Genomic DNA, 26,092 nt, shown 5'->3' with positions numbered 1-26,092 from the left:
AAATATATTTGTGTTCATAAAATTTAACTATTACTAATTTGATCAATTATAATAACAATTCAATAAAAATATAATTGAAAAGATATCTATAAGATGATAAAATTTTATTAATTTATATATTAATTACATTATAATATTAATTTTAAGTAAATCCGTTGAACTTATGGGGAAATGATTTTTCAGTAACCACAATTTTGACACAAAAGCGTGTCCCTCTTGGCTCTTGCTTTCGGATTTCATACGAAGACCAGCGCTTGTTCAAAGTGCTGGCATTATTGTATCAGACTTACGCCACATCTGTTCACTCTGCAGTCCTTTGTAATTTCGCCGTACCTTTCGTCGCTCCAGGGATAGTAACCCACTTGGTACTTTGCAAATTCTCCGTTCCTTTGGTCCTTACAGGGATAGAAATCAAATGAAGAGATAGTGCCGGAATAATCATTGAGGTATCCGGGGCTCTCGTGCCAGATTAACACATGGGTTGTCTCGACGAAACTGAAAGTATAAGAACCCAACCTTGCTGGCTGGAATACAGCTTTGTCACAGTCTTCTACACACCGGGCGATGAAATAATAGTCACCTGACTTCTTTGGTGGTATCTTAAATTTAAAGACAACGCAGAAAGCAATGGCTTTAAATTGTTTCAAATTGACAGGAAACTGTAAGGTAACTGAGGATCCCATACTTTGATGACTGAACCATCCTGGAATTTCACTCCCCGGATAAAGCAAAAAAAAGTCTGTATGCTGTAACACAAATGTTCAGACAATAAGAGCTAGAGAGATGAAAGAGAGTAAATGAATGATACAGAGTTTAAGCCTGTCTTACAGAGCTTGCTGCACGAGCCACTGTCCCGAGTGCCTTCGGATCCAATCGCAGGCAATTCGCAAATGTCAGGATTCTGAGATTGCAATGTTTGTTGAAGCTGATTGATATGGTCTCCAGTGATTCACAATTCATTGCAAGTAGTCTTAACAAAGATAGTGGAAACTCTGGTAAGGAACGGAGACTCTTGCATGAGTATAACTCCAATGTTTGCAATTGAGGAAGTCTATGGATAGAGCATGGAAGGCTCTCAAGATCTTTGCAGTCATTGAGTTTCAAAGTTGTAAGCAGAATTAGATGTTCAATGGAAGATGGTATCTCTTTAATAGCAGCTCCCTCTACATCAAGATATGCCAAAGATTTCAAATTACAGATGCTATTGGGAAGCCTCTTTAGCCTTCTGCAGTTCCTCAAAGTAATGAACTCTAGATTAATCATAGGCTCCAAGATTTCTGGGAAGCTCTCAAGTTCTGACCAGTTGTCTAAATCAAGTGACTCGAGTGATTTCAATTTATAAAAGCTGCTTGGTAGGCTTGAGAGTTTCCCGCAATTATAAACAGCTAATTGAACAAGTGTTGAAGAAATTAGAATTGATGAGATTGTTGTTGCCACATCAGTTATTGCAGTACAATCTAATTCTAATTCTTCCAGATTTCCTTGAAACTGTGGACATCTTTTTATTCTTGGGCAATCATTTACTTTAAAAACTTTCAGAACCTCCGAATCAATTCTTCCAGGAAGTCTCCTCAGGTTATAACACTCTCCGATATCGAGAAATTCCAGTTTGTTAAGATATTGAATGGAGGAGTGAACCTCCTCCAAACTTTCACAGCCCCAGAGATCGATTTTCTCAATATTTGTGGCCTTTGAAAGATCTGGAATTCTATACAAATATTCGGATCCCGAAAGGTCTATCTCTTTTAACTTCACAAGATTCTGTCACGAGAAATAGATAATCAAAAAGCATAATGAAAAGAATCTATCTTCAACTTCATGCATGGTACAGGTAAAGAAAAGAAAGAGAGCAATTAAGTACATAGAAGAGAAAGATATGCAAACTATTAAAGTACTAGCATCAATACCTGTATTCCTGTCCAGAGCTTTTTAAGTTTGCTATCAGGTAGACTAAGCACTACCAGATTTTCTGGAGTGAAACTCGATGGTAAAGATTTCAGAGGGAATTCACTCCAGTGAAGATGCCTCAATTCAGTGGGAAGAGTTTGAAGGCCATCAAGCGAAAGTTGCAGCTTATCTTTCTTGTCTCTATCATGTGGTGACCGGTACAAGTTGAGAAATCTAAGACGAGACATCCTTGCAAAAGTGTTGCTTCTTAAGCGAAGCTCTGATCTTGCCTTTGATATGTCCAGTGATATGCCTTCAATTACTTCAGTTCCCTAATAGTCAACGATACAAGTTTAATTTCATAACAAAGAACACAAACATATCATATAAATAGCAGACGTCATGTAAAGTTCCATGCTTTTACCTTGTTTTCCTTCAACACATAGCAGACATCTTCAGGAATCCACAACCTGCTACGACTTTCAGGTATCTTTGATTCATTGAGAACAATATTTCGGCCCATCTCTTGTAACAGATCATGCAACTTCAAATAGCCATAAGAAACAGTAATGAGAGACCTATCAATTAAAGTGGTTATAACAATATGCGCGGAAGGATAACAGCCATCCAATATTTTGGTTACGAGACCTCGATGTTCTCCTCTGAAGAAACAAACAATATCAAGAAATATATTTTGCTCATCAGAATCTAGTCCATCATAACTTGTTCTCAGAACATTATCGATTTCTTTGTTGGGGACTTTTCCTAATCTTTCCAATGCACTTTCCCAATCTTCTTCACTCCTGTTAAATAATGCAGAACCCAAAACTCTAATAGCCAATGGATTGCCTTTTGCATATTTTATCACCCTTTCTGATTGCAATATACAACGAGCACTTGTGGGATAGTCTTGCTTAAAGGCATTCAAGCTAAAAAGCTGAAGAGCTTCATGATTCTTCAATTTCTGCATTGTATAAATTTTATCTCTGGCAATATTCCTGAGAACTTGCTTATCCCTACTTGTTATGATAATTCGACTTCCAGAACCAAAATAATCAGGCTCACTCTCTAATAATAGCTCCTGCAATTGTGTTAAACTATCCGCATCATCGATAACAACAAGAACTTTCTTACGACATAGCCGATCCTTTATAAAAGACAACCGTAAATTAAGAGTACTTGGAGTTAGAATTTCTTTCTCTAACAACGATGAAAAAAGTTCGTCTCGTAATTGAGGTAGTGTACATCTTTCCAATTGCTCTCTAATATTTGAAAGAAAGCAACTACTTTCAAATTGATGAGAGATTTTATCATATATAGCTCTAGCAAGAGTGGTCTTACCAATGCCACCCATTCCCCATATTCCAACAATTCTAACATCTGATAATTTCAAGCACAATAGACATTCAATTTGTTTGATCCGCGTCTGAATGCCAACAAAACCTCTGGGACTGTAACTTGAGGACATTAAATTCAAATTTTCCCAAATATCTCTTATTATTTTCTTGATAAGTTCAGACTCTGGACTGATAAATATGAAGAACAGAGATCAATTAGTTCAGAAATAAAACGCAACATAATAGAATTTTGTTTTCTGTGGAATATATTTGTAAATTGAGATGAACCATATTCGGAAAAACTTAATATACATAACTATCTGTATTTGGTTCTTAGAACTATAAATTATCGACAATTTAAATCTACGCTGAAAAATTGATAACTTTAAGTAAATTATAAACACAGCTTTATTTTTCAACTAAAATTGCAAGGAATTAATTTTACCTGGTGACTCGTGAATCCCAGCCAGAAATATTAGCAACATCCTTCAAGGCAGCTCTCCAGCTCTTCACTTTGTCTTCGGTCACCAACAAAGATTCTTCATGTCTCGCAAATGCATCTGCAAAACTACCAGTTTGATTACGAACATGGGATGGATCAACCTTGTAAAACACGGGTATAACCATCTGCCCATTAATTTTCATGCATTCAAGGATCTTTACAAGTTCCTCTAAGCACCATTTGGAATAGGGATAATTTTCTGAGAGGATAACTACTGAGATTTTGGACTCTTCAATCGCTTTTAGAAGTGATGGAGAAAGTGCTTCACCTCTCACAAGTTCATTGTCAATGAAGGTTAGAATATTGTTTTTGAGTAATGCATCATGGAGGTGGCTTGTAAAATTGATGCGAGTGTCTTCACCTCTGAAGTTAAGGAAAACATCGTATTTTCTTTTACAGGTGGTGGGATAAGAGCAGGAGGCAATAGAAGAAGAAGAAGAAGAAATCTCCATGAATGTTCTTCAAGTTTTGGGGTAATGGATGTGAGTTCAGTAACTTAATGATGGTGAGAAAGGTACTGGGTTGAGTTTTTAAGCCACGAGACAGGGAGCAAAGTCTTTATTTTTTTTTAAGTTTGAGCAGAGTAATTGCAGGGAAATTTGGTTGGTGGTGCCTTGTGCATTGCTTACTTTAATAGGAATAAGCAGTTAGAAAAGAAGAAAAAAGAAAACCCTCCTGCTTCAAAGACTTACCCAAGTCAAGCCGCAATTGCACCGAAAGAAGAAAGTAATGCAACGAATCAAAACATTTTCAAAAAGGGCAATCTGGTTCCTCAAGAAAAGACTTAATTGGTATTTTCATAGATTAGAGAGATCTAAATTTGAGTTTTAAGTTTTATTTTATTTTATTTTGAATGCAGAAATTATTATTCTTATTACATAGCTCAAAACTCATTAAATTTTTGATATTTTAATGTACCCACCGTTCATTAAATTTTAATGAATTAAAAGATAAAAGTTATATTTATAGAGATCTTAACCCACTCAAAAGAAATTCTTTCAAGGTTTAAAATACAAATTAATTAATCCATATATGAAATGGGAAAATCATTGTTGTTCTAACACACTTAGCAGAGTTTTTAAATATTCAGCACAATTTTGAGTTTCAATTTGATTTTATTTTAAGAAATTTGAGCTTAATTTGAGTTTGACTTCTAATTAATTTGGCATTGAAAAATTGAGTTAAACTCAAATTCAATTAGTATAAAAGCTCAAACTAAAATTCATATTAAATTCGAAATTAAACTATTTAAGCAATATTTGTTTTTTTATTTAACACCAAAACTACCTGCCGAAACTGCATAGTAATACACTTTTAGTTAAGAGTTTTGAGGGTTCTGTTATTTATTTATTAACTTTAAATTTATTACCTTAATTAGATAAACTAGGAAGGAAAAATAAATTGATAAAATAAGTTAGAACAAAATTATCAGCTATAATTAATTCACATAACTAATTTAAGAAATCATTAAATTCGTATTTGATAAGTAACAGTAACATCTTTCTATTAGAGAAATTCAATTTTATCTATAAGATTTGCACGAAGCATATCCAAATAAATGCATGAGAAAAAAAATAGAGAAATAATTAACTTTATCTTGAAAGTATTCATGAACCCAATACATAGTGCATCAGAATCTATGCTTCGAAAGAGCTTTATAACTAATCAAATTCCTCTTTGGTCCAACTCGAGGTTGAATAGGTGGTGGTGGCGGTGTATGAATCTTGCAAGGAATGAAGTGGAAGAATGAAGGATAAGGGCAATACTTAGGGTGCAAGAAGAAAAAAAAACACTCATGCCATGATCTCTGATCAGGAAGACCATGAATACAATTGTTTCTAATATCAAGAACTCCAGTCTTCACTAGCTTCCAACACAATGGCCCTATCTTAGTAAAATAATTGTTCGAAAGTGATAAATTTGCCAAATTTCCTAATGCACATACTACCTCCGGCACCTGACCGTACAAAAAGTTCCCCGCGAGGTTGAGCTGTTCAATCTTGGCTAAACATCCTAATGAGCAAGGTAAAGGACCTGTTAGTAAGTTGTTACTAGCATCAAATAGTGCTAGTTCTTTCAAAAAACCTATTTCGTAAGGAATGCAACCTGTCAAGAGATTGTTCAAGAGCAAAACTTCTTTTAGTGTTGAGGATGCATTGAAGATGCTTCGTGGAATTTGTCCTGTGAACTTGTTGTTAGCTAAGGTGAGATAAGGAACTGGTGTCGTACCAAGGTTTTCAGGTAACTTTTGCATGAAATTATTGTTGTTAAGAAAGAGCACGTCAAGTCTTAGTGCAAAAACCTGAGGAGGTACCGACCCAGTAAAGAAATTGAATCGGATATCTAAAAAAAAGAGGCCAGTAATGCTAAGAACCGCTGTGGGAAAGTTACCAGAGAAATTATTGTTGCTCAAGTCTAATTCATAAAGATACCGAAGATTAGCAATTTTTGGAGATATAGTACCAGAGAAGTTGTTGGAATTTGCATGGAAGATAGCAAGGTCAGGAAGTTGATCAATGAAGCCATCAAGACTTGGGGCAGCAAGCTGGAACCCATTGAAATCAATGGCGGCAAGGGCGATAGCAGAGAGATTATCAGGTGGGTTATCACAGTAGAAGCCTCTGTAGTTGCATATATCAGAACCAACCCAAGATTGGGTGATGTTAAGAGGATCTGAAGTGACTATGGCCTTGAAAGATTGGATGATAGGGTATACCGTGGCAAGTCTTTGGTCTAAGAAAGTTGAAGCCTGTGGTATTGGTAATGGGGGCGATGCTTGTGGTGAAGGGCATCCACAATTTTGGCTAATTACACAAAGGAAACATGTCAGAAAAAGAATTGAAATGTCGACTAATAAAGTTTTGGTGTATAAAGAAATTATTCCCATTTTGAAGAAGAGGAAGGTGAGGATTAAGGGATTTAGAAATGTTTATATATATATACATAGAGTAGTTATAGTGTGGTAGGTAATAGCTTCATTTTCAAGATTAAAAAGTATGTTCTATGTGTTTTCCAATTGGTCACTTCAGTGGATTGGAAACAATTAAGTTATGATTCTCATATCTTTTGGTTGCTGATCATGATCACTTGAGTTTATAGTGACTATAATTTGATGATGGGTTGAAGTTGCAGAATCACTCAAATTAAGTAGATTTCTTTTTTTGTATACATGGGAAATCACTAAAGAAGAGTGAAATGTCGATATCTTGAGAATATTCATTCTGTTCTCTTTTATTTCCTGACCAAATACTTCACAGAGAAAATGAAATGAAACCATTGGTGCTCGAATTGAGGATATTAATATCATACAAACACTAAGATGTACAGAAAAATGAAGGTGGTATAATGGGTTTCTTTTGGATTTTGGTTAATATCCACAAATGGTTGCTAAAAGGAGCACTAGGCACTCCAATATGTAATTTCGGTCCATAGATAAAAAAGAGTGTTCACAATTTCCAATTGAAAAGAAGTAATGATCAGCATTTAAAAGGCAATTACTATTAGTGCGCCAATAACTAGTGGGAGCTTTGGATGCTAAACTATCCATGACGGAAATTCATGGTTACTATTTTTATTTATGGAGGCCTAATTACAACCATGAGTAGGCTTTGTAATGGATTGAGGAATCCCCAGTTCCTGCGGGGATATGTCCCAAATGGGGCAGGGATTCCTTGATTTCTCACCTCATGGTAATGGGGTGGGTCCATGTTAGCGGAGACAGAGAGTGTACTTTTTCTAATTTACCAACTTATCAAAAGATCCATTTAATAAAGTGATAAATATTTAATTAAATTTAGATATATCAGTTTTATCTCTAAAATTAATAGAACAGTTATTATTAGAAATAAAGATGATATAGAAAAAAAAATATTATAATTTTATTATATAAATCTTTTTTAACGACATAATAGATCAAATTAATATAATAATTCCTTGCCTTGTAGAGATTCATTGGTGAATTATTTTATTGCCCTTAATATGAATGATATATTATAATCTCATGTCTATATACAAATAACTTTCTAAAATTTAATCAGACTTTCCATATTTATATAAAATTGTAGGATTTATATTTATATGACTACTCTAATACTTTGTGTATGCTAAATTTTTCATATTTTATAATGTAAAGGTTTTAAAATCAGTTTATTGTAATAGGAATGCTCACATTTTTAATTTAGTTTGATGAATATTTTAACTTTAAATTTATTAGTATTTTTTAGGAATAAGATTCAATTTAGCCCTTAAACTTATTACTGAATGCCAAATTAGTCCTTTTAACCTTTTTAGGCCAATTTAGCACAAAACTTATTATTTTTGGTTTACTTTAACCCAATAGGCAGTGCGTGGAAGTCACAGCCTTGCTAAGGAGAGTGAATGCCTTTTCTTAATAATTGAACTAAAAAATATGTTCTCTCTTCAATCATCAAGATCAAAAAGTGCTTATTTTATTTTATTTTCTTTTCTTTTTTTTTAGTTTTACCTTCATCAACTATATTATTTTATCATGTGTAAAATAAAATGCTGGCAAAAAAAAGCTATATACATACACATATATATATATATATATATATATATATATATAAAGAAAGAAAGCAAACCCACTCCTAAACCCTAAATTCAAACAAACATTGGTTTGATATTATTTAATTTTTTATTCATAACTCCATTCAAATCGAAAAAAATGACTATTTAACATCAGAATGGGCTTGTGTAGTACGACCAATCTATTATATCTCAAAACTAAATAATTTTTTAGTTTTAAAATAGAAATTTATTTTATTATATATTGAAAATTTCAAAAAAAGTTGAGAATTACGTTCAAGGTGAGCTTTTTCTGCTGAAAGCCGAACCGCCCGTAATGTCATGTTTGCATGTATATCCCCATATGATTATACCGTACCTGAAGAAGTAGAGGCTGTGGTTTAAAAATTTGTGCTTATGAGTTAGAATCTATTATCGAAGATCTTGATGTGAAGAAGCTAAAGTTTTATGGTGGCGTAAATGGTGTTGCATAAAAGCTCACCACTTTAAGTATTGATGGGATCTATCCAGATAATAATCTACTAAATAATAGACAAAAAAAATATGGAAATAATAAACTTGCAGAAAGGCAAGCATTAAGTTTCTAATAATTTGTTTTTTGAAAGCAAATAGGTAAGGATCGAGTCTCTGGAGATTTTAAAACTAATTATATAACAAAATAAAATAAAAGAGGTTTTAATTTATTAATTTACAGTTAATTGAACTAAAAATAGTAAGTTATTTACTAAACTGGTAAAGAAAGGTCAAAAGAGTTTATCGAGCCTTCTGCTATAAGTTTAGGAGCTAAATTGAACATTTTTTATTTATTTTTTAAGTGTGTGTATTTTTTTTATATTTTAAATTTATATATTTATATTTTAAAATATAAATATTTAATTAATTGATAGAAAATCGAGATGAGGATTGGGACAAAATTTTATATATAAAACTCATTAAAATATGGGTAGAACAATGATCTTCACTCGCAAGTTCAAAAAATCCAGCAAACTTGGCTTTTTCCGTCTCATTTCATGTTATTGATTCAGATACTGTAAAAGTGCCAATTTTCTCCCTGAATTTGGCGTTAATGCACAATTAGATTACATTTTAATTTTATGGCTAATTTATCCAACAATTCCAATCCAACCCAATTAAAAGAGTTAACCAACATAAACACTTAATTTGGTCCTTGAACTTCATATTGAATATCAAATTTTATAAAAATAATTTTTTATTCAGTTAGAAATATAATTATTTTACTCTAACATAATTTACTCTTATTGTCTAATAAAATAAATTAAAGGATATTTTTAATTAAAAATCTTAAATCAATTATTATTACCAAACTCATATAAGATTTGCTTTTATTTAACCTAATATTGTAAAATTTATTCGAAACATTTTTTTAACTTTTTTAATTACTTATATAACTTTTATACATATTATAAATTATCATAATTGATAGTTATTGATAAAAATATTATCAAAAAATTTAAATATTTAAAATAAAAATAGAATAAGATAATATCACAATATTTCTTAATTTCCATAAAAATTTAAAGAGACGCAACTGTTAATTAAAGTTAAATTAACATTTTTTTATACCAGCAAACTAACATATCATAAATTTAACATTGCTAAAATATTTTATGTCACGGTATTTATTTTATATTTTTATATTAGTTATAAATTTCACATCATTATGCAATTTTATTTTTAATTGTCATTGGCTCTAATTTAAACACAAGACTTGGTTATGCACATAAAAGATGTTGATTAATAGGAATGAGAAAATTGATTTAAAAGAAAAGAAAACTATAAAAATAAAATAAAAGAAATAACCCGTTTCAAATATTTGGATTATTTTCTTCATTTCCTGCTGTAATTGGTACCTTTCTTATATAGTTTTAATTGAATTTTAAAATTAATCCATTAAATTATTGCGGTAAATTGTAAATATAATGACTCGTTTTATAATTTTTATGAGCAATTTATAACATTTAGATTTAATGAAATGTTATATTTTCAAAAATTTAATACAGCACTTGATCTATAACAAAGACTCTAAAACTATCTCTATCTTCTTCCCTTCTTTAGATAAGAATCCTTTAATTAATGCAAAAAGAAAGAAAAAAGAGCTCACAAAATTGATCATTTATTTATTTATGGCATAATGAATATTGAGACATTTAAATTTTAATTATTTAATCATTGACTTAATCTAAATCCCTTAAACCTATGTAATTTTTTATTTAATCTAATAATTATTTAAATTTTATTTTTTAGTAATATTTAAATATTTATATGCAATACATATAACCGTGTTGAATGAAATCACATATCAAAATAATATTTAAATATCATAAAAATATAAGCTTTAGTGTCTATTTTATTACATTAAACTAAAAGTTTAAATGACCAAATAATCAAAATTTAGATTTCTAAATATGCATTTACCCTATTATAACTGAATGAATTATGAGCAGTGCAATATCATGCAATCATCCAATTATTCTCACCTAATATTAACTTTTATCAATTTTAATGAAGGGCGGATTGGAAGTCAGAAAAATTATTTTAATCCCCATAATTAAGAAACCCAATTCTAGTTACATGATTTCTTAACTCAGATAAAAATTAAGTAAGAAAGATAATTGTCAATGTCAACAAGTTAATGTAACGTGAGTTAAAAAGGCAGGCTGCATCCAGCTGGATGTTGCATGTCAATATCTATCTAGGCAGTGTGTATTGGGGGTTGGGTTGGACACAGGATGTGTATGACATAAAATTTGATTTACCTTATCTTTACATTTGACAAGTTTCTTAGTTTTCTGGGTGTTTAATCTTGATATAGATGTGTCCTGAGTACAGTTATCTTTATTTTTATCAATTAGGACCCACCTTAAAGCAAAGGGCAATTGTCTTTCTCTTCTACTTACATTTGACAAGTTTCTTAGTTTTCTGGGTGTTTAATCTTCATATAGATGGGAGTAGACTATGTAGAAAAATATGAACCTGATAGAGCAAAATCACAGCTATTTGAGAAAATAAAGATAAAAAAAGACAAAATACATAATAGAACACACAGATATACGTGGAAAACCTCTAAACAAAATAGGGTAAAAAACCACGGACAATGATAGAAGAATTTTACTATAAGAAAAAATAATAGGAGTTACAAACTCTCTATTTATAAAGGAGAAAATATTAAAATTCTCTCTTTATAATAGGAGAAAAATAATTGGTTAACTCTCTAATATTTTTCTCTTATTTTGGGATGCTTTAATAACAAGGTGAGGCCTCTATTATATAGGCTTGGAAAGTACCTCCACATTGTTAACTTAGCAATGTGGGAGAAAATGCTCCTCAAATATCAACAATCTCCCACTTGAAGATTTGATTGAGGATCAATCAGATCTTCACACCGTTCTTTCTTCCTTGCCTTTCCATGCTGCTTATACTTTTATCAGGCCACTAGAGGATTGACACCAAATAAATTTGTCAGTGTTAACTGCCTTCGTCAAAAAATCTGCTAGGTTGTCTTTAGTATGAATTTTCTGCATATCCACAGTGCCCTCTTCTACTTTTTCACGAACGAAGTGATACTGGACTCGTATGTGCTTTGACTTTGAATGAAAAGTCGGATTCCTTCGCGAGATGCAAGGCACTGACCGTCAGAGGAATATGCTCTTGTTCGTGCCCGAGTTCCTCCATCATCATTTTCAACCATACTGCTTCCTTACTAGCTTGTGTAGCTGCTACATATTCTGCTTCTGTTGTTGATGTCGCCACAACTGACTGCAGTTTTGATACCCAGCTCACAGCTCCGCCAGTAAGTGTGAACACATACCCTGTAGTAGATTTACTTTTATCAAGATCACCTGCATAATCTGAGTCAACATATCCTCTGATAATAAAGTCTGATCCTCCATAACATAATGCAACATCTGAGGTTCCCTTAACATATCTTAGAATCCTCTTTACAAAGATTCCAATGCTCTACCGAGGATTCGCCATGTACCGACTTACTACTCCCAATCGCATGTGCAATGTCCGGTCGTGTACAAATCATCGCGAACATTAAACTCCCCACCATCGATGCATACGATTTTCGAGACATTTCCATCCTTCCTTCTTCAACGCTAGGACTCATACCGGAGGATAATTTGAAACTAACAGGAAGTGGGGTAGAAATTGACTTACAATCTTGCATATTGAAGCGTCGCAAGACCTTCTTCAAATAATTTTCCGAGAAAGCCAAATCTTCCTATTGTTTCGCTCCGGTGAATTTGCATCCCTAGAATCTTGTTTGCGGTCCCAAGTCCTTCATTTCAAATTCCCTAGCCAATCATGGCCTTTAGTTCTTCAATATGATCTTTGTTGGGGCCTGCTACCAACATGTCATCTACATACAACAGTAAGATAACAAAATCACTTTTACCAAACCTCTTGAAATATGCACAAGGGTCTGCATTAAGTCTGTTGTATCCAAGGCTCATGATGAAGGAATCAAATCTCTTATACCAACACCTCGGCGCCTGCTTTAAACCGTATAGAGATTTGTTCAACCTACAAACCAAGTTCCGCTTTCCTTTTTCTTCAAAACCTTCTGGATGGAGCATATAAATTTCTTCCTTAAGATCTCCATGGAGAAAAGCTGTTTTCACATCTAGCTGCTCTAGATGTAAGTCAAATGTAGCACACATCGCCAAGACTACTCGGGCGATTGTTAATCGAACCACAGGGGAAAATATTTCGTTGAAGTCAATCCCCTCCTTCTGAGCATATCCTTTCACCACCATTCTTGCACGAAACCGCTCCACTTGATCATCACTATTTCTTTTGATCTTAAAGACCCATTTGTTGCCAATGGCCTTTCTTCCCTTGTAGTAGTGGCACAAGCTCCCAAGTCTTGTTCTTATGTAGAGCTTCCATCTCTTCTTGCATTGCCGCCATCCAACGAGATGCATCCGAATCGCTCATTGCTTCTTGGAGAGTTGATGGCTCTCCTTTCTCGATTAGAAGATGATGTCGACATTCTGCCTATATCATAATCTTTATGCCAGTTGGTGTAAATTTTATACGTTTTTCCTTTCCAAGTTCGACTCTTCAACTTGGTACCGACTCTTCAAACTCGACCGGTTCTTCCTCTTCATGCTCTGGTGCTACTTGGGAAGAATCTTCTTCGTAGACTTTCTTTCCACCCTGTATAGTTGTAGTCTCCGAATTTTCTTTTGAAGTGCTATCATCTTCTCCCTTCAATTTATCTTCTAGGAAGATTACATCCCTACTGATTATAACCTTGTGGGCGTTGGGATCCCACAGCGATACCCTTCACACCATCGAAGATATCCCAAGAACAAACACTTCCCCGGATTTTGGATCCGACTTTGTAGTTTCTTGGATATTATACATCACATACACAGGACTTCCAAATATATGGAGGTTTGAATAATCAACTGGCTTCCCAGTCCACATCTCCATCGGTGTCTTTTGATCAATTGTTGTAGATGGAGACCGGTTAATCACATAACAGGTCATTTCAACTCTTTTTTTTATGTAAAAAAAAAAGATTGTCATTTTAAATTTTTATTAAGATTTATAGGATTTTGCTCTTTGTAAAAAGTTTAGTTTTATTTAAATTTTATGTAAAATAAATTATTTTGGTTTAAACTCTTATTTTTTGCGTTAAATTGTTTTGGTTGATGTTTTATTAATTTTTAGATATATGAAAATTTATCTTTATTTTTTTTACTTTAATTGTTATAACTGCCTCAGCCCAGAATGCCTTATTTAGGCCTGCAGCTCCCAACAATGCTCTAGTTCTTTCTAACAGAGTTCTGTTCATCCGCTCTGCCACTCCATTTTGTTGAGGAGTGTATGCCGTAGTGAACTGTCTCTTGATGCCTTCTTGCTTGCAAAAGCTATTAAATTCATGACCTGTGTATTCTCCTCCATTATCTGTCCTTAAACACTTGATCTTCTTGCCTGAATCAAGTTCAACCCGCGCTTTGTAAGTTTTGAAAATTACAAATACATCTCCCTTGCTCTTGATTGGATACACCCAACATCTCCTTGAGTAATCATCGATGAAGGACACAAAGTACTTAGCTCCTCCTAGTGATGAAACCGGTGCTTGCCATACATCAGAGTGAACTAATTCTAGAACATCCTTGCTTCTAGAATTGGATGTATTGAACTGTAGTCGATGCTGCTTGCTTGTTATGCAATGCTCACAAAAGGGTAATGACACCTTTGTGAGACCAGGAAGTAGATTTTTCTCAGCAAGAATCTTCATGCCTTGTTCAGACATATGTCCAAGCTTCTGATGCCACACCATTGCAGATCTCTCGCTTGAACTACTTGAAGCAACAGATGCTTCTGCTTCATGCACAGTCCTCCCAAAACATATACAAATTAGCGTAATTTTTTCTCCTTTCATAATTACAAGCTCTCCTGGCTAATCTTCATGATTCCTTTCCGAACTTTGATAATGCAATTAAGATCATCCAAACGTCCCGGAGATAACAAATTCTTCTTCGGACCTTCCACATGTCGCACTCCTTGAATAGCGACTGCATCACATGCATCTTCAACTGATAGTTCCAATGCCTATAATCTTTAAGGCATTATCTTCACAACTATACACAGATCCTCCTAAGATAGGTTCATAATGATGGAACCACTCTCTTCGAGAGGTCATGTGATAAGTTGCTCCCCGAGTCAAGAAGCCATACATCGTGAAATCTCTTCCCCGCTTTCGGTTGATATTGCCGCTTCATGATAATACATTTCCATCATCCAAGTGCATGCCACATTCCCTCGAGGATTGGAATTCTTTAAACTCCAACAATCCTTCTTCAGGTGACCTTTCTTATCACAATTGTAGCATTTATAATTCTTCTTACTCTTTGATTTTGATCTACCATGATTGTGACTCCCACTTGGACCACGTTCTGTTAATCTCCCTCTCATCATCATCAAGGCTTCCACTTGTTGTGAACTTGCCTGTTTGTCTTCCTTGTTTCTTCGCCGATTTTCTTCTTCAAGAATAGCGGCTGCTATATCATCAAAGACTAGAATTTCAGTATGACATTATTTGTCAAACTGATGATGAGTTGATCATACGAATCAGGTAGACTTTGGAGTAGAAGTTCTGCACGTTCTTGTGACTCTATTTTATAGCCCAACGATGTGAGTTGAGAAAATAGAGTATTCAAGACATTAAGATGCTCACATCAAGTAGATTCCGACATTCTTAAGGTGTAAAGTTTCCTCTTAAGGAAAATTTTGTTGTGTAATGACTTGGCCTCTGTCCCAAATCTCCTTTCGCTTTTCTTCTACGCCGGACAAGATCCCATCTGCAAGTGCTAGATGAAGGTTTGCAATAGCATTCCCATCCATCTCGTTCCACTTATTATCATCTGTGAGTGTTGTCGGTCGTTCACTGATAGTCGCAAGACAATTGTCTTTTCTCAATACAGCCTTTATCTTTAATTTCCACAGTGAGAAATTACTCCCGTTCTCAAATTTTGCCGCCATTGCTTCTATCACAAACGGTGCATTTTAGCTTGTAGAATGAACCGCAGTAATGAACACAACTCACTAGATAAGTTCCCAGGAAAGACTGGAGGGTCACAAGCGGACCTCTTAAATACCAATCTCCTTAGACAGAACCTTCCCTAGATTGTAAGTATTCTTACTACTCCACACAAGCTCTTTTGCACCAAAGAAAACCTCAAACTCCTGTGAAAGATGAGCTGCAATCACAGAATTTTAAGGAATTTCTTACCAACCAGGTGCTCTGATACCAATTGTAGAAAAATATGAACCTGATAGAGCAAAATCACAGCTATTTGAGAAAATAAAGATAAAGAAAGACAAAATACACAATAGAACACACAGATATACATGGAAAATCCCTAAACAAATTAGGGTAAAAAACCACGGGCAATGATAGAAGAATTTTACTATAAGAAAAAATAATAGGAGTTACAAACTCTCTATTTATAAAGGAGAAAACATTAAAATTCTCTCTTTATAATAGGAGAAAAATAATTGGTTAACTCTCTAATATTTTTCTCTTATTTTGGGATGCTTTAATAACAAGGTGAGGCCTCTATTATATAGGCTTGGAAAGTACCTCCACATTGTTAACTTAGCAATATGGTAGAAAATGCTCCTCAAATATCAACAGACTATGGGTCAACTTTAGTCATCCATTTGCTGATCTTAATATTTTGAGGTCATTTCACCAATTCAAAGAAAGACAATTGTACTGAAAATGAAACTGAAAGGGTTTCTAAGAACTTTGGTCCAAAAAATCCCCATATAATTGGTAATAAGCTGCTCATATGTTTTGAGTCTGTTGTATCTAAAGTTGTTGTTTAGGTTTTTTTTTTTTTTTTTAGAATTCTTATAATTATATGATAATATATCATATTTATGTTAAAACTAATATTAATTATTTTTCTCTACAGCAATTACAACATAAGAATGAATTCATACCCAAGAATTGGAAATGAGATGGAAAGCAAAGAAAGGAGAAAATGGTATAATTGAAGCTATGAAATTTGTATTTTGCTGGAAAGCAAAATTACCTTACATGAAATTATTCATTAATTTTACAAATTCATCAACAATTATGAAATTTATAAGCCTATAATAAGTATACATTCATAGCCACAACTACCCATCAAGTACATAATCTTAATCAGACGGATCAATTTAAGAACTGATTAATTAAAACCGCAGCTTATTATCCGGTGAAAGAGCATCGTATGATCTAGGTGGTGCGGCAGCAGGAGCAACAGCAACCGTTGATTGCTGATAGAGATTCTGCGTTGAACTAGGGTACCCCTTTTTCTTGCAAGGAATGTAATTCATTGACCTCTCATTAGCACATTGCTTCGGCTTGGAAAAGAATTCTGTACAAGCTTTTGGTAGTCTCTGATTCGGAAGGCCCAAGATGCAGTTGTTTCTAACATCAAGCCTTCTCAATGAAATCAACTTCCTGCATTCAGGTCCAACCTGAGTGAAATAGTTTCCTGACAATGACAAGTTTTGCAGATTCGGAAGCTTGCACACTATTTCCGGCACCGGCCCGTAAAACTGATTCTTGGCTAAGTTCAAGATTTCAATCATTGACAAGCAGCCAAAAGAATGCGGAATTGGACCTGTCAGCTTGTTGCAGCTAACATCAAAGACTCTAGTTTTTGTCAGGAAGCCTATCTCATACGGCAAACATCCTGTAAACCCGTTATTTAAGAAAAGTACCTCAAGAAGATTTTTGGCCCTTCCAATGCTTCTTGGAATAGAGCCTGTGAAACGGTTATTAGCGAAAGTAAGATATAATGCTGAAGTACTGCCGATATTTTCAGGAAGCTGTTGATCAAATTGGTTATTGTTGAGGAAAAGAACATCCAGGTCAAGATTGAAGACTTCTTTTGGAACTGAACCGTAAAATTTGTTGAACCTGATGTCTAAGAAAGTCAAGTTAGTTGCTCCAAGAACATTCATGGGGAATCCGCCGGTGTAATTGTTGTTGCTCAGGTCAAGCTCGTACAGGAAATTGATATTCATGATATCTATATTTTGCGGCACAATACCAGTGAAATTATTGGAGTTTGCGTGGAAGATAGCCACGTCCTCCAACTTATCAAGAAAACCCTTAATCTGAAAGTTAGGGCCATTAAAGTTGTAGCCATTAAAGTCAGCTGCTGCAACTGCAAGAACTCCCATGTCAGGCCTTATGTCGCAGGCAAAGCCCTTATAAGTAGCACAGACATTGAAAACGCCCTCTTTCCATGAATCTGTTATATGGAAGGGGTCATGAGTAATAGTCTTCTTGAATTTCTGAATTGTGAAGTAATCTCTCTTAATATTTGGAGGAAGCCCTGTTGGCCGCGGTGGAGGTGGTGGTGGAGGTGGCGGTGGAGGAGGAGGAGGAGATGGCGGTGGAGGTGGCGGCGGATGTTTAGGAGGAGGTGGTGACGGTGGTGGTAAAGGTGTGGGACATATAGGAGGAGGAGGTGGCGGCGGAGGTGGTAGTGGTGGAGGACATACTGGTGAAGGGGGAGACCAATCTCCATCTTCGGGAGGAGGTGCAGGAGGGGTAGTATAGCCACCTCCACCACCACCAATGATGATCTCCAATGTTTCTCTTCTTTTTGATGATTCAATCACCACATTATCACAAGCAACATCCAAAATGAAACAAGAATGGCAAATGATTGTGAAAAGAAAAAACCAAGAATAGCAAGAAATGCTATCCATGTATCTGACACTTTAATTTCTCTCTATCTTTTAGAGACTATTACTGTAACGAGACAAGTAAAGAAACATTTATAGAGAGAAAGGGGAAGACTTTAGTATGCAGGAAGTCAAGATCAATATTCACAAGTATTACATATGGGGTAACAACACTGTTGTGCTCTCATTGTCAAGAAAGACATAATTATCTATAAAAAAAAAAAAAAAAGACTTCCTTCACTTCATTGTTTTGTACTATATAATTTGCCCTAATGAGTAGGCAAAGACTCACTGCTCATACAAGAAAATTTAGATAACATTTAATGTTTAATAGAAAAACCTCTGACAACAGCCGGATAAATACTCAAATTTTAAAAAAATTAATTGTCAAACTCTTTTGGATATAAATTTATATGATTCATAAAGAAAAAATTTATATTAATATTTCAATTTTAACACAAACATGGGTTTGAGACACATTTCATATTTTAAAAAATATTTACGGTTCGAAAAAAGAAAAAGATAAACAGGTTAATTTATCGACTAATTACTAATGGAATTAAAATGATATGTAGAAATTATGTAAATGAATTGATATAAAATATCATGACAATAGGGTATAAGTAGTTGGAAACCTACAAGTGGAGCCTATTAATAAAAGATTGAAGTTTGAAAATTCAAAAGATGGATGAGATGAAAAAGTTTGCCAAAGGAGAGGTTGTCTGGTTGGAGGTTGGTACTCACAAAGATAAACAATTGTAGGCATTTGAAGATTCGGAGCCCACATAAACCTAAGAATATATACAACTTGGTTTCACAGGCAAAAGAAACAGCAAGAAGAAAAAACCTTTTTTATATTATTACAAACCAATTATTGTACTCTTATATATGTTGATGAGGGGACCAAAGGTCTTTCAGTAAGGCGTCGGTTGCTGCAGAATAGACAAATTCATCAAGACCCACAGCAGGGCAACCACAAATTGAATGATTAAATTCTTTTGTATTTAAATCAGCACCAGCATCACACAGCCGCTATTTAATCGAAAATGGTTGACAGGTTTGGTATTTGCAGAATTGAAAAAACAGGGAAATTTATGACCCTCTTCTGCCAGTCTAATTCCACATCCAAAATTGATAAGGCCGCTTTTGGATTTTCATTGGTACCACTTTTTTGTTTATGTTAGCAATATGGTACCACCTACTACTAGACTGACTATGATTTGATGCAATTTCAATTTTAAATTAATTAAGAGTCAAACTAAATTTCTATCTTTTAAAATAAATAAAAAAAAGATCGAACCAAATATGAACATCGAATTTAACTTAATTAAATCTTTCAAACTTCATTTTAGTTTTAACATATTTATAGTTGTGCATTTGCGATTTTTACTATTTTTAATAATTCTTTAACTTTTAATTGCAATTTATAAACTAAAAACATGCTAAAACAATTGTAATTATTGTGCTTTAAATATAAGTAATTATTCAATCAAGATTCTAACCTAATTAAACTCAAATATTCATGACTCATAAAAATATTTTGACATCAAATATTTAAAAGGAAAAAGTACAAAAATTGACTATATAATTCAACCTTTTGATATAAGAGATTATGCAGTATTCCGAAAATTATATTGTTAATAATTTATATTTAAATTTATTAATACCGTTAATAGTTTTGAAAATTGAATCTCAAGCGAAGTCCGATCGCTGTAAAATCGGTCTTATTAGATAGGTAATAAAATATAGAGTTCTCTAATCTTGTTAGATTATTTAAAACTCGTCGGAAATGACTGGAATTAAAAAAAATCAAATTATGATACATTTTTTCTCTCTTTAATTTTTTTTTAAACTCTATAAAACTTGACAAGGCTAGTCTTAGATGACAACTAAGTTAGTAAGGAGTGGAATGGTGGTAGAGTCGCAACCAATTAACACTAAATGAATGAACTATAACTATTTAATTAACAGTGTTAATAAATCTGGATGCAAATTGATAACATTTTAATTTTCAGGGTATTAAAATTTTATCAAAAAAATCACATATCTCTTTTCAAAAAGTTAAACTATAAATTCAAATTTTATACTTTTTTCTATTTAAAATGGATCAATATTTGATTCGCTTAGCACTAAAAGATTAGTACTATATCATAATAATAAATTATTTGTAATTAAGTTTAATTCATTTCTATTTTTTATATATTTTAATATTTTTAAATTTTATTTTTTAATTAAAGTTCGGTCCTACCAATTTGTAAAATGCACATAATATAAGTATGGAATTTCATTTTCTAAAGAAAATATTCATCGGGAACCCACTTGGACAGTGCAATTATAGTTACAAAAAGTCATTTTTAATTTTGGTGGGATTGTGGAGTGGAAGTGTAGCCATGTGCAAATGTTGCTTTAAGCCAAATATCTACTGGATGTCACAATTGTAGTTTCTTCCTACGATCGTGTCCTGCAAATTTATGGCCAAAATTTGTGAAGAGAAGTCAAATTTGTATATAAGAGATAGCGCAATAAGAGGAGATGATTGTGAATATCATCAAATAATTGCTCCCTTAGTACGGAATTGCAAATGGGTTTGCAATAGTCTTCTTTTTCTTACTGGTTTAGTGTAATTTTTCTCAATTATTCTATTTGATGAGTTTTTTTACTTAAAGAATTTCAATAACTTGAATGTAACACCTTGGATTATTAATTTAATAAGTTTTCTTAATTAATTTTGACTAAATTTGTATTAAATCTCACTGACTGCTCAATTTGAGAATAAAATCATGTTCCCCAAGTGCTATAAATTGTACCCTTTAGAACTATTTAGCTGAATAGTCAGAAAATTAGGTCCACGTGCTAAAAATCTACCAATAGTGAATAACCTGTAGTCCTCCTTAATCTTGATAGCCTTTCGATAAAATGGCAATTTAGTCCTATATTTTGTTAAATTGACATTTCTGAAAAAGGTTGTCCTTAAGTTTACTGTACTACTAAAACTCCAAGGACGTGAATGTGATTTGTCCTCACAGGAAAAGCAATTTCAGGAAATGGTTAAGAGGCCATTTGCTATTGCTTTTTTAAAAAGAACTTTATCAAAAGAGTGTTGTTTTTCACAATGGCTTTGTTTTTAACCAATCAGCCAAAATAATATCATCCTTTTTGACATATCTAAAGATTCGAGTGAGTTTCATAATTTCCCTTGCCCCCATTAAATTTAGGCAGAAGCAAGTCATTCATGCATATGTTAGGAGCAGAAGACTCAGGCATAAAGAAGTTCTTGCTGTTCAATTTCCATATTGGCCATGTGATGCTCACAATAACAGGACACAAGTAGGGATGAAGCCAGAACTTGGAATTAAGGGAGATAATCCAAATTATTGTTTCTTCAGTACGGTACAGTAATGAATGTTTTCACAGAACAAAGGAAGGAATTTACTAATTTACATAAGAACAGATTTTGAATTCATTCTTTATGATACTATAATATAATCTTTTTGCAGGACTTAGATTGATGCTTTAACCTTTTCTACCAGTTCTTTCAAGAATGTACTTGTTTCCACATATATCACAAGGCAGATTATTTTTTTTTTTTAACTTCATATCTCCTCCCTTCCTCGTCTTACACTCATTTAAATTGAACCTACCATATTTATGACTATGGGGCAGCTAGAAAACATATTGCTTAGTCTGACACAGTTTTGTAGCCTCATAAAGCCTCACCTAACCCTTCTATCAGGAACTCACAGCTTCTGCGGTAGAGTGGAATACCTTTAGTTTAGACTGGGCTCTAGAAATGCTGAAACTATGCGTTTCACGAAATTGGTTCAACAGTTGAATGCTAAGGATCTGAGGATTTATAGAGCTAAGGTTGAGCCCAATCATAAAGGGTTTGGGTGGCTTGGACACTATACCTGCATCAAGCAACTTGTCAAATGGTAATTACCAGTCTGGCAGTAGCCACCACAACTCTAAAGAATAATGGCCAATGATGCAAACTCTTGCATGAACTTGGCAACCAAGCACAAGAGTCGAACATTTCTACCATCAAAAAAATTAAAATCCCCCACGTAAATATTGAGAGACTTCCTGTACATGCTTGTAAAAAGAAATAATCTAAAGAAAAAGCAATAGTTAGCTAAAAAAACAAGAGACTAGTTGAACATTAAATAATAGGGAAATTAAGTGACTTCTGTCAGCAACATCTTAAATCTTACCAGGACTTTAATTGTTGTACTTAAAGGCTAAAAGTAAATCAGAATTCAGAAATTCTTACTTGCTCCATAACTAACTCTGATTGGTGATATATTTCCAATCAATCCTTTTCTCTAACTGCTATGTCCAAAGGAAATGAACGGTTATTACATAAATAGTGTTGCAACAACTGAGAGTGACTTAACGATCAAGAACCTGTTAAGGATAAGATTTATCTTATTAGCTTTGAATTGAATTATACTATCTAGTAGTACTAACTGTATTTTAGGCTTATAATTGGTTGTCACTGTTATCTTTATATAGGTTTTTGTATACGTCAAATAATACAATCCTCTGTGCGAGTTTCATACCATTTAGAAGTATCAGGACCTGGTGTCTTGGATTAAGGCTGCTATTTTAAAGCATACAGGGGATCTAATTGTTTTGAGAAACTCATTATGGGCTCAGTAGGTCAGTAGAAATAAGCGGAAAATGCTTGGCTTCTGGGGTATAACAAAGCCTCTAAAAGCAAGTTGGAGCTGGAGAAATTTATTAAAATTAAGAAATGATGTATTTTGCCAAGAAGGAGCGAAGAGGCTGTGACAGAATTTGCTGTCACTTCAGTGTTTCGATTTTGGTGTTTTCTTTTTGATATTTTGCTTTTGCAAGTGGTTAATATAAGTCTTAAGTTTTAAATGCCTGTGTCTCCTTGTAATACTAAGCAGAAATCTAGGAGACAAAAGTAAGAGGGAGCAGGTATTACTTTTGTTGATTAATGTAATCTCTTATTCACTCTGCATATACATGAAATCATATGAATGAAAGAGCTGATATAGCTCATATTTTCCCATTCCTTTGTTCTGTTTTGGCTAGAATCAGAAATTGTGATGCTTAAAATATATCCTAGATACAAGATACTAGTAAGTTTCACATGCTCCCGTATAAAAATAGTTATTTAATTAATCATGTATACTATTCAAATGCATGTAGGATTTTACACTTCATCCGAGTATACTTCTCCACTGAGTTACCAGGTCACATGACCAAAAAATATGTTAAAAACCCATGTCACATTTTGTTTATATATTTAATATAGATTTGGAATGTGATGACAGAAAAAATCTGTGAGAAATATGCTTGGAGAATTGAAACCCTCAAACCCTTCAAATCAAAACACAACTAGTTTCGTTTTCTGCATCTTCATCTTGAGAATCAACATTTCAGACCACCCTTCAACCACATATATATTATCTTTAACGGCCCTACAAGGCCACATGGATTCACAACCAAGTCAGCTTACTCTTCCCATATATGGCTCATGGACACATGATTCCAACCATAGATATGGCCATACTGTTTACAAGGCATGGAGTAAATAAAATGATAGTTACTACTCCTAGCAATGCACATGAGACGCAGAATTGGCTAATGAAATTAGAGAGAGTGAGTGCAGGGAACCCAATTATTATATAGCCTCTTTATGCTGTGCAATTTCTGGATTTAAAACTTATTTTCTCTTTTAAAGACTTGTCTTATTATGCTATACGCTGTGTCACATGTGATATTTTATTACTAGAGATTTATATAAGTGGAACGATATGACAGTAAAAATCGGCTGATGTCTGGAAATTTGAAGACCTCAGCATCACTATCCCTTCAAATCAAAAGATTAATCAGTTTTCTTTTCTACACTTTCTATCTTGTGAACAAAAATTTCCAAAAGCTACATGGATTCACGAAGAAGTCAGCTTCATATCGTTTTCTTCCCATTTATGGCTGACGGCCACATGATTCCAACCGTAAACATGGCTAGAGTGTTTGCAAGGCATGGAGTGAAAGCCACCGTTATTACCACTCCTCTCAATGCAGCTACTTTCTCTAAAACAATTGAAAGAGATAGAGAATTATTAGGTGTTGATATCAGCATTCGAATGCTTAAATTCCCTTGCGCCGTGGCAGGCCTACCAGAAGGATGTGAGAACGTGAGCTCCATTTCTAAACCAGAAATGAATCCAAATTTTCTTGTGGCGGTTAGCCTACTTCAACGGCCACTTGCATATGTCCTAGAAGAATGTCAACCGGCAGATTGTCTTGTGGCAGACATGATGTTTCCATGGGCTACTGAAGTTGCAGGCAAGCTTGAGATTCCAAGGTTGTTTTTTAATGGAAGTAGTTGTTTCGCAGCATGTGTCTCTGATTGTCTTAGACGATATCAACCCTATAAAACGGTGAAGTCCGATTTTGAGCCTTTTATAGTGCCAGGCTTACCAGATCAGATAGAGAAGACGAAACTACAATTGCCAATGTATCTTACAGAGACAAATGATGATGCATTTAAAAAGCTGATGGATGAAATATCAGAGTCTGATCTAAACTGCTTCGGAGTCCTAGTGAATACTTTCCGTGAACTAGAACCAGCTTACTCAGAACAATACAGTAAGCTCATGGGAAAGAAGATATGGCACATTGGTCCCCTCTCGCTTTGCAACAGAGATATTGAAGATAAAGTGCAGAGAGGAGATCCAGCCTCCATCAATAGACATGAATGTCTGAGATGGCTAGACTCCAAAAAACCCAAGTCAGTTCTTTATATATGCTTTGGGAGCATCTTCAAGTTCTCAACTATTCAGTTACTTGAGATTGCTGCAGCTCTTGAAGCTTCTGGACAAAACTTCATTTGGGTTGTGAAGAAAGAGCAGAATACTCAAGAGATGGAAGAATGGTTGCCAGAAGGATTTGAGAAGAGAATGGAGGGGAAGGGTTTGATCATAAGGGGATGGGCACCACAGGTTTTTATACTCGATCATGAAGCAATTGGTGGGTTTATGACCCATTGTGGATGGAACTCTACATTAGAGGGAGTGAGTGCAGGTGTGCCAATGGTCACTTGGCCACTCTCTGCAGAGCAGTTTGATAATGAAAAGCTGATAACACATGTTCTGAAAATTGGAATCGGAGTTGGTGCTCAAGAATGGTCACTATTTGAGAAGAAAATCTTGGTGAGGAAGGAAGATATAGAGAAGGCAGTGATACAGTTGATGGTTGGTGAAGAAGCTGTTGAAATAAGAAACAGAGCAATGAAACTGAAAGATATGGCAAGAAGAGCTGCTGAAGAAGGAGGATCATCTTATTGTGACATAAAAGCATTTCTAAAAGAACTAAGTTCCCTCAAAAAAGCTAATTAGCTACCCTTGTCAAAGAAAATTCCCATCAAAGTACTGTAAAATCAATAAGAATAACAGAGAAAACAGCATTTTCTTGTCATTGATGGTTTCTGAAGTTAAATGCACAATCTTTAATAAATTTAGCTGCTTTGAGCTTAGGAATCATGTTATTACTTGAATACATAATTGGTCTGGCTTTCTATTATATGGATATGGAGTACAAAACTGCAACTAATTAT

General features: G+C 33.9%; 4 protein-coding genes across 5 annotated transcripts; 1 reads left to right on the top strand and 3 right to left on the bottom strand.

The window, feature by feature from the left end:
- Positions 1-85: 85 nt before the first annotated feature.
- LOC8288150 (disease resistance protein RPV1) lies at positions 86-4,406 on the bottom strand. Of its 2 annotated transcripts, XM_025157269.2 has the most exons (6): positions 3,995-4,405; positions 3,670-3,784; positions 2,312-3,413; positions 1,908-2,219; positions 829-1,761; positions 86-746 (listed from the first exon to the last, which is right to left on the bottom strand). In XM_025157269.2, the coding sequence occupies exons 1-6, from the start codon at positions 4,176-4,178 to the stop codon at positions 273-275; spliced, it is 3,120 nt and encodes a 1,039-aa protein (XP_025013037.2). In that variant the 5' UTR covers positions 4,179-4,405; the 3' UTR covers positions 86-272. The 2 variants fall into 2 exon arrangements, with proteins under 2 accessions (XP_025013037.2, XP_002518711.2); XM_002518665.4 differs by having other exon boundaries at positions 3,670-4,406.
- An 895-nt stretch (positions 4,407-5,301) lies between these two features.
- Positions 5,302-6,624, bottom strand: LOC8288149 (uncharacterized protein At4g06744). The gene is made up of 2 exons (XM_048375644.1): positions 5,833-6,624; positions 5,302-5,739 (listed from the first exon to the last, which is right to left on the bottom strand). The coding sequence occupies exons 1-2, from the start codon at positions 6,611-6,613 to the stop codon at positions 5,357-5,359; spliced, it is 1,164 nt and encodes a 387-aa protein (XP_048231601.1). The 5' UTR covers positions 6,614-6,624; the 3' UTR covers positions 5,302-5,356.
- A 10,155-nt stretch (positions 6,625-16,779) lies between these two features.
- LOC8288148 (uncharacterized protein At4g06744) lies at positions 16,780-18,587 on the bottom strand. The gene has a single exon (XM_048376088.1). The coding sequence runs from the start codon at positions 18,523-18,525 to the stop codon at positions 16,993-16,995; it is 1,533 nt and encodes a 510-aa protein (XP_048232045.1). The 5' UTR covers positions 18,526-18,587; the 3' UTR covers positions 16,780-16,992.
- Positions 18,588-24,211: 5,624 nt separating this feature from the next.
- Positions 24,212-25,974, top strand: LOC8288147 (scopoletin glucosyltransferase). Its single transcript, XM_048375403.1, has one exon. It carries the CDS (start codon positions 24,417-24,419, stop codon positions 25,872-25,874), a length of 1,458 nt encoding a protein of 485 aa, XP_048231360.1. The 5' UTR covers positions 24,212-24,416; the 3' UTR covers positions 25,875-25,974.
- Positions 25,975-26,092: the final 118 nt, after the last annotated feature.

Source organism: Ricinus communis, chromosome 6, assembly GCF_019578655.1.
Source record: "Ricinus communis isolate WT05 ecotype wild-type chromosome 6, ASM1957865v1, whole genome shotgun sequence".
NCBI lineage: Eukaryota > Viridiplantae > Streptophyta > Magnoliopsida > Malpighiales > Euphorbiaceae > Ricinus > Ricinus communis.
Note: the sequence above shows the minus strand (reverse complement) of the source record. Positions and strands in the feature narration are given on the sequence as shown.

Bases quoted from the DNA above. Each gene is read 5' to 3' on its own strand.
- LOC8288150 (XM_002518665.4), bottom strand. From the start codon at position 4,178: ATGGAGATTTCTTCTTCTTCTTCTTCTATTGCCTCCTGCTCTTATCCC. The intron at 2,220-2,311 runs GTAAAAGCATGG...GTTGACTATTAG, and splicing joins ATGTGTTGAAGGAAAACAAG to GGAACTGAAGTAATTGAAGG. The intron at 747-828 runs GTAAGACAGGCT...TTTGTGTTACAG, and splicing joins TGGCTCGTGCAGCAAGCTCT to CATACAGACTTTTTTTTGCT.
- LOC8288147 (XM_048375403.1), top strand. From the start codon at position 24,417: ATGGATTCACGAAGAAGTCAGCTTCATATCGTTTTCTTCCCATTTATG.
- LOC8288148 (XM_048376088.1), bottom strand. From the start codon at position 18,525: ATGGATAGCATTTCTTGCTATTCTTGGTTTTTTCTTTTCACAATCATT.
- LOC8288149 (XM_048375644.1), bottom strand. From the start codon at position 6,613: ATGGGAATAATTTCTTTATACACCAAAACTTTATTAGTCGACATTTCA. The intron at 5,740-5,832 runs GTTGCATTCCTT...CTTGCTCATTAG, and splicing joins CTTGAACAATCTCTTGACAG to GATGTTTAGCCAAGATTGAA.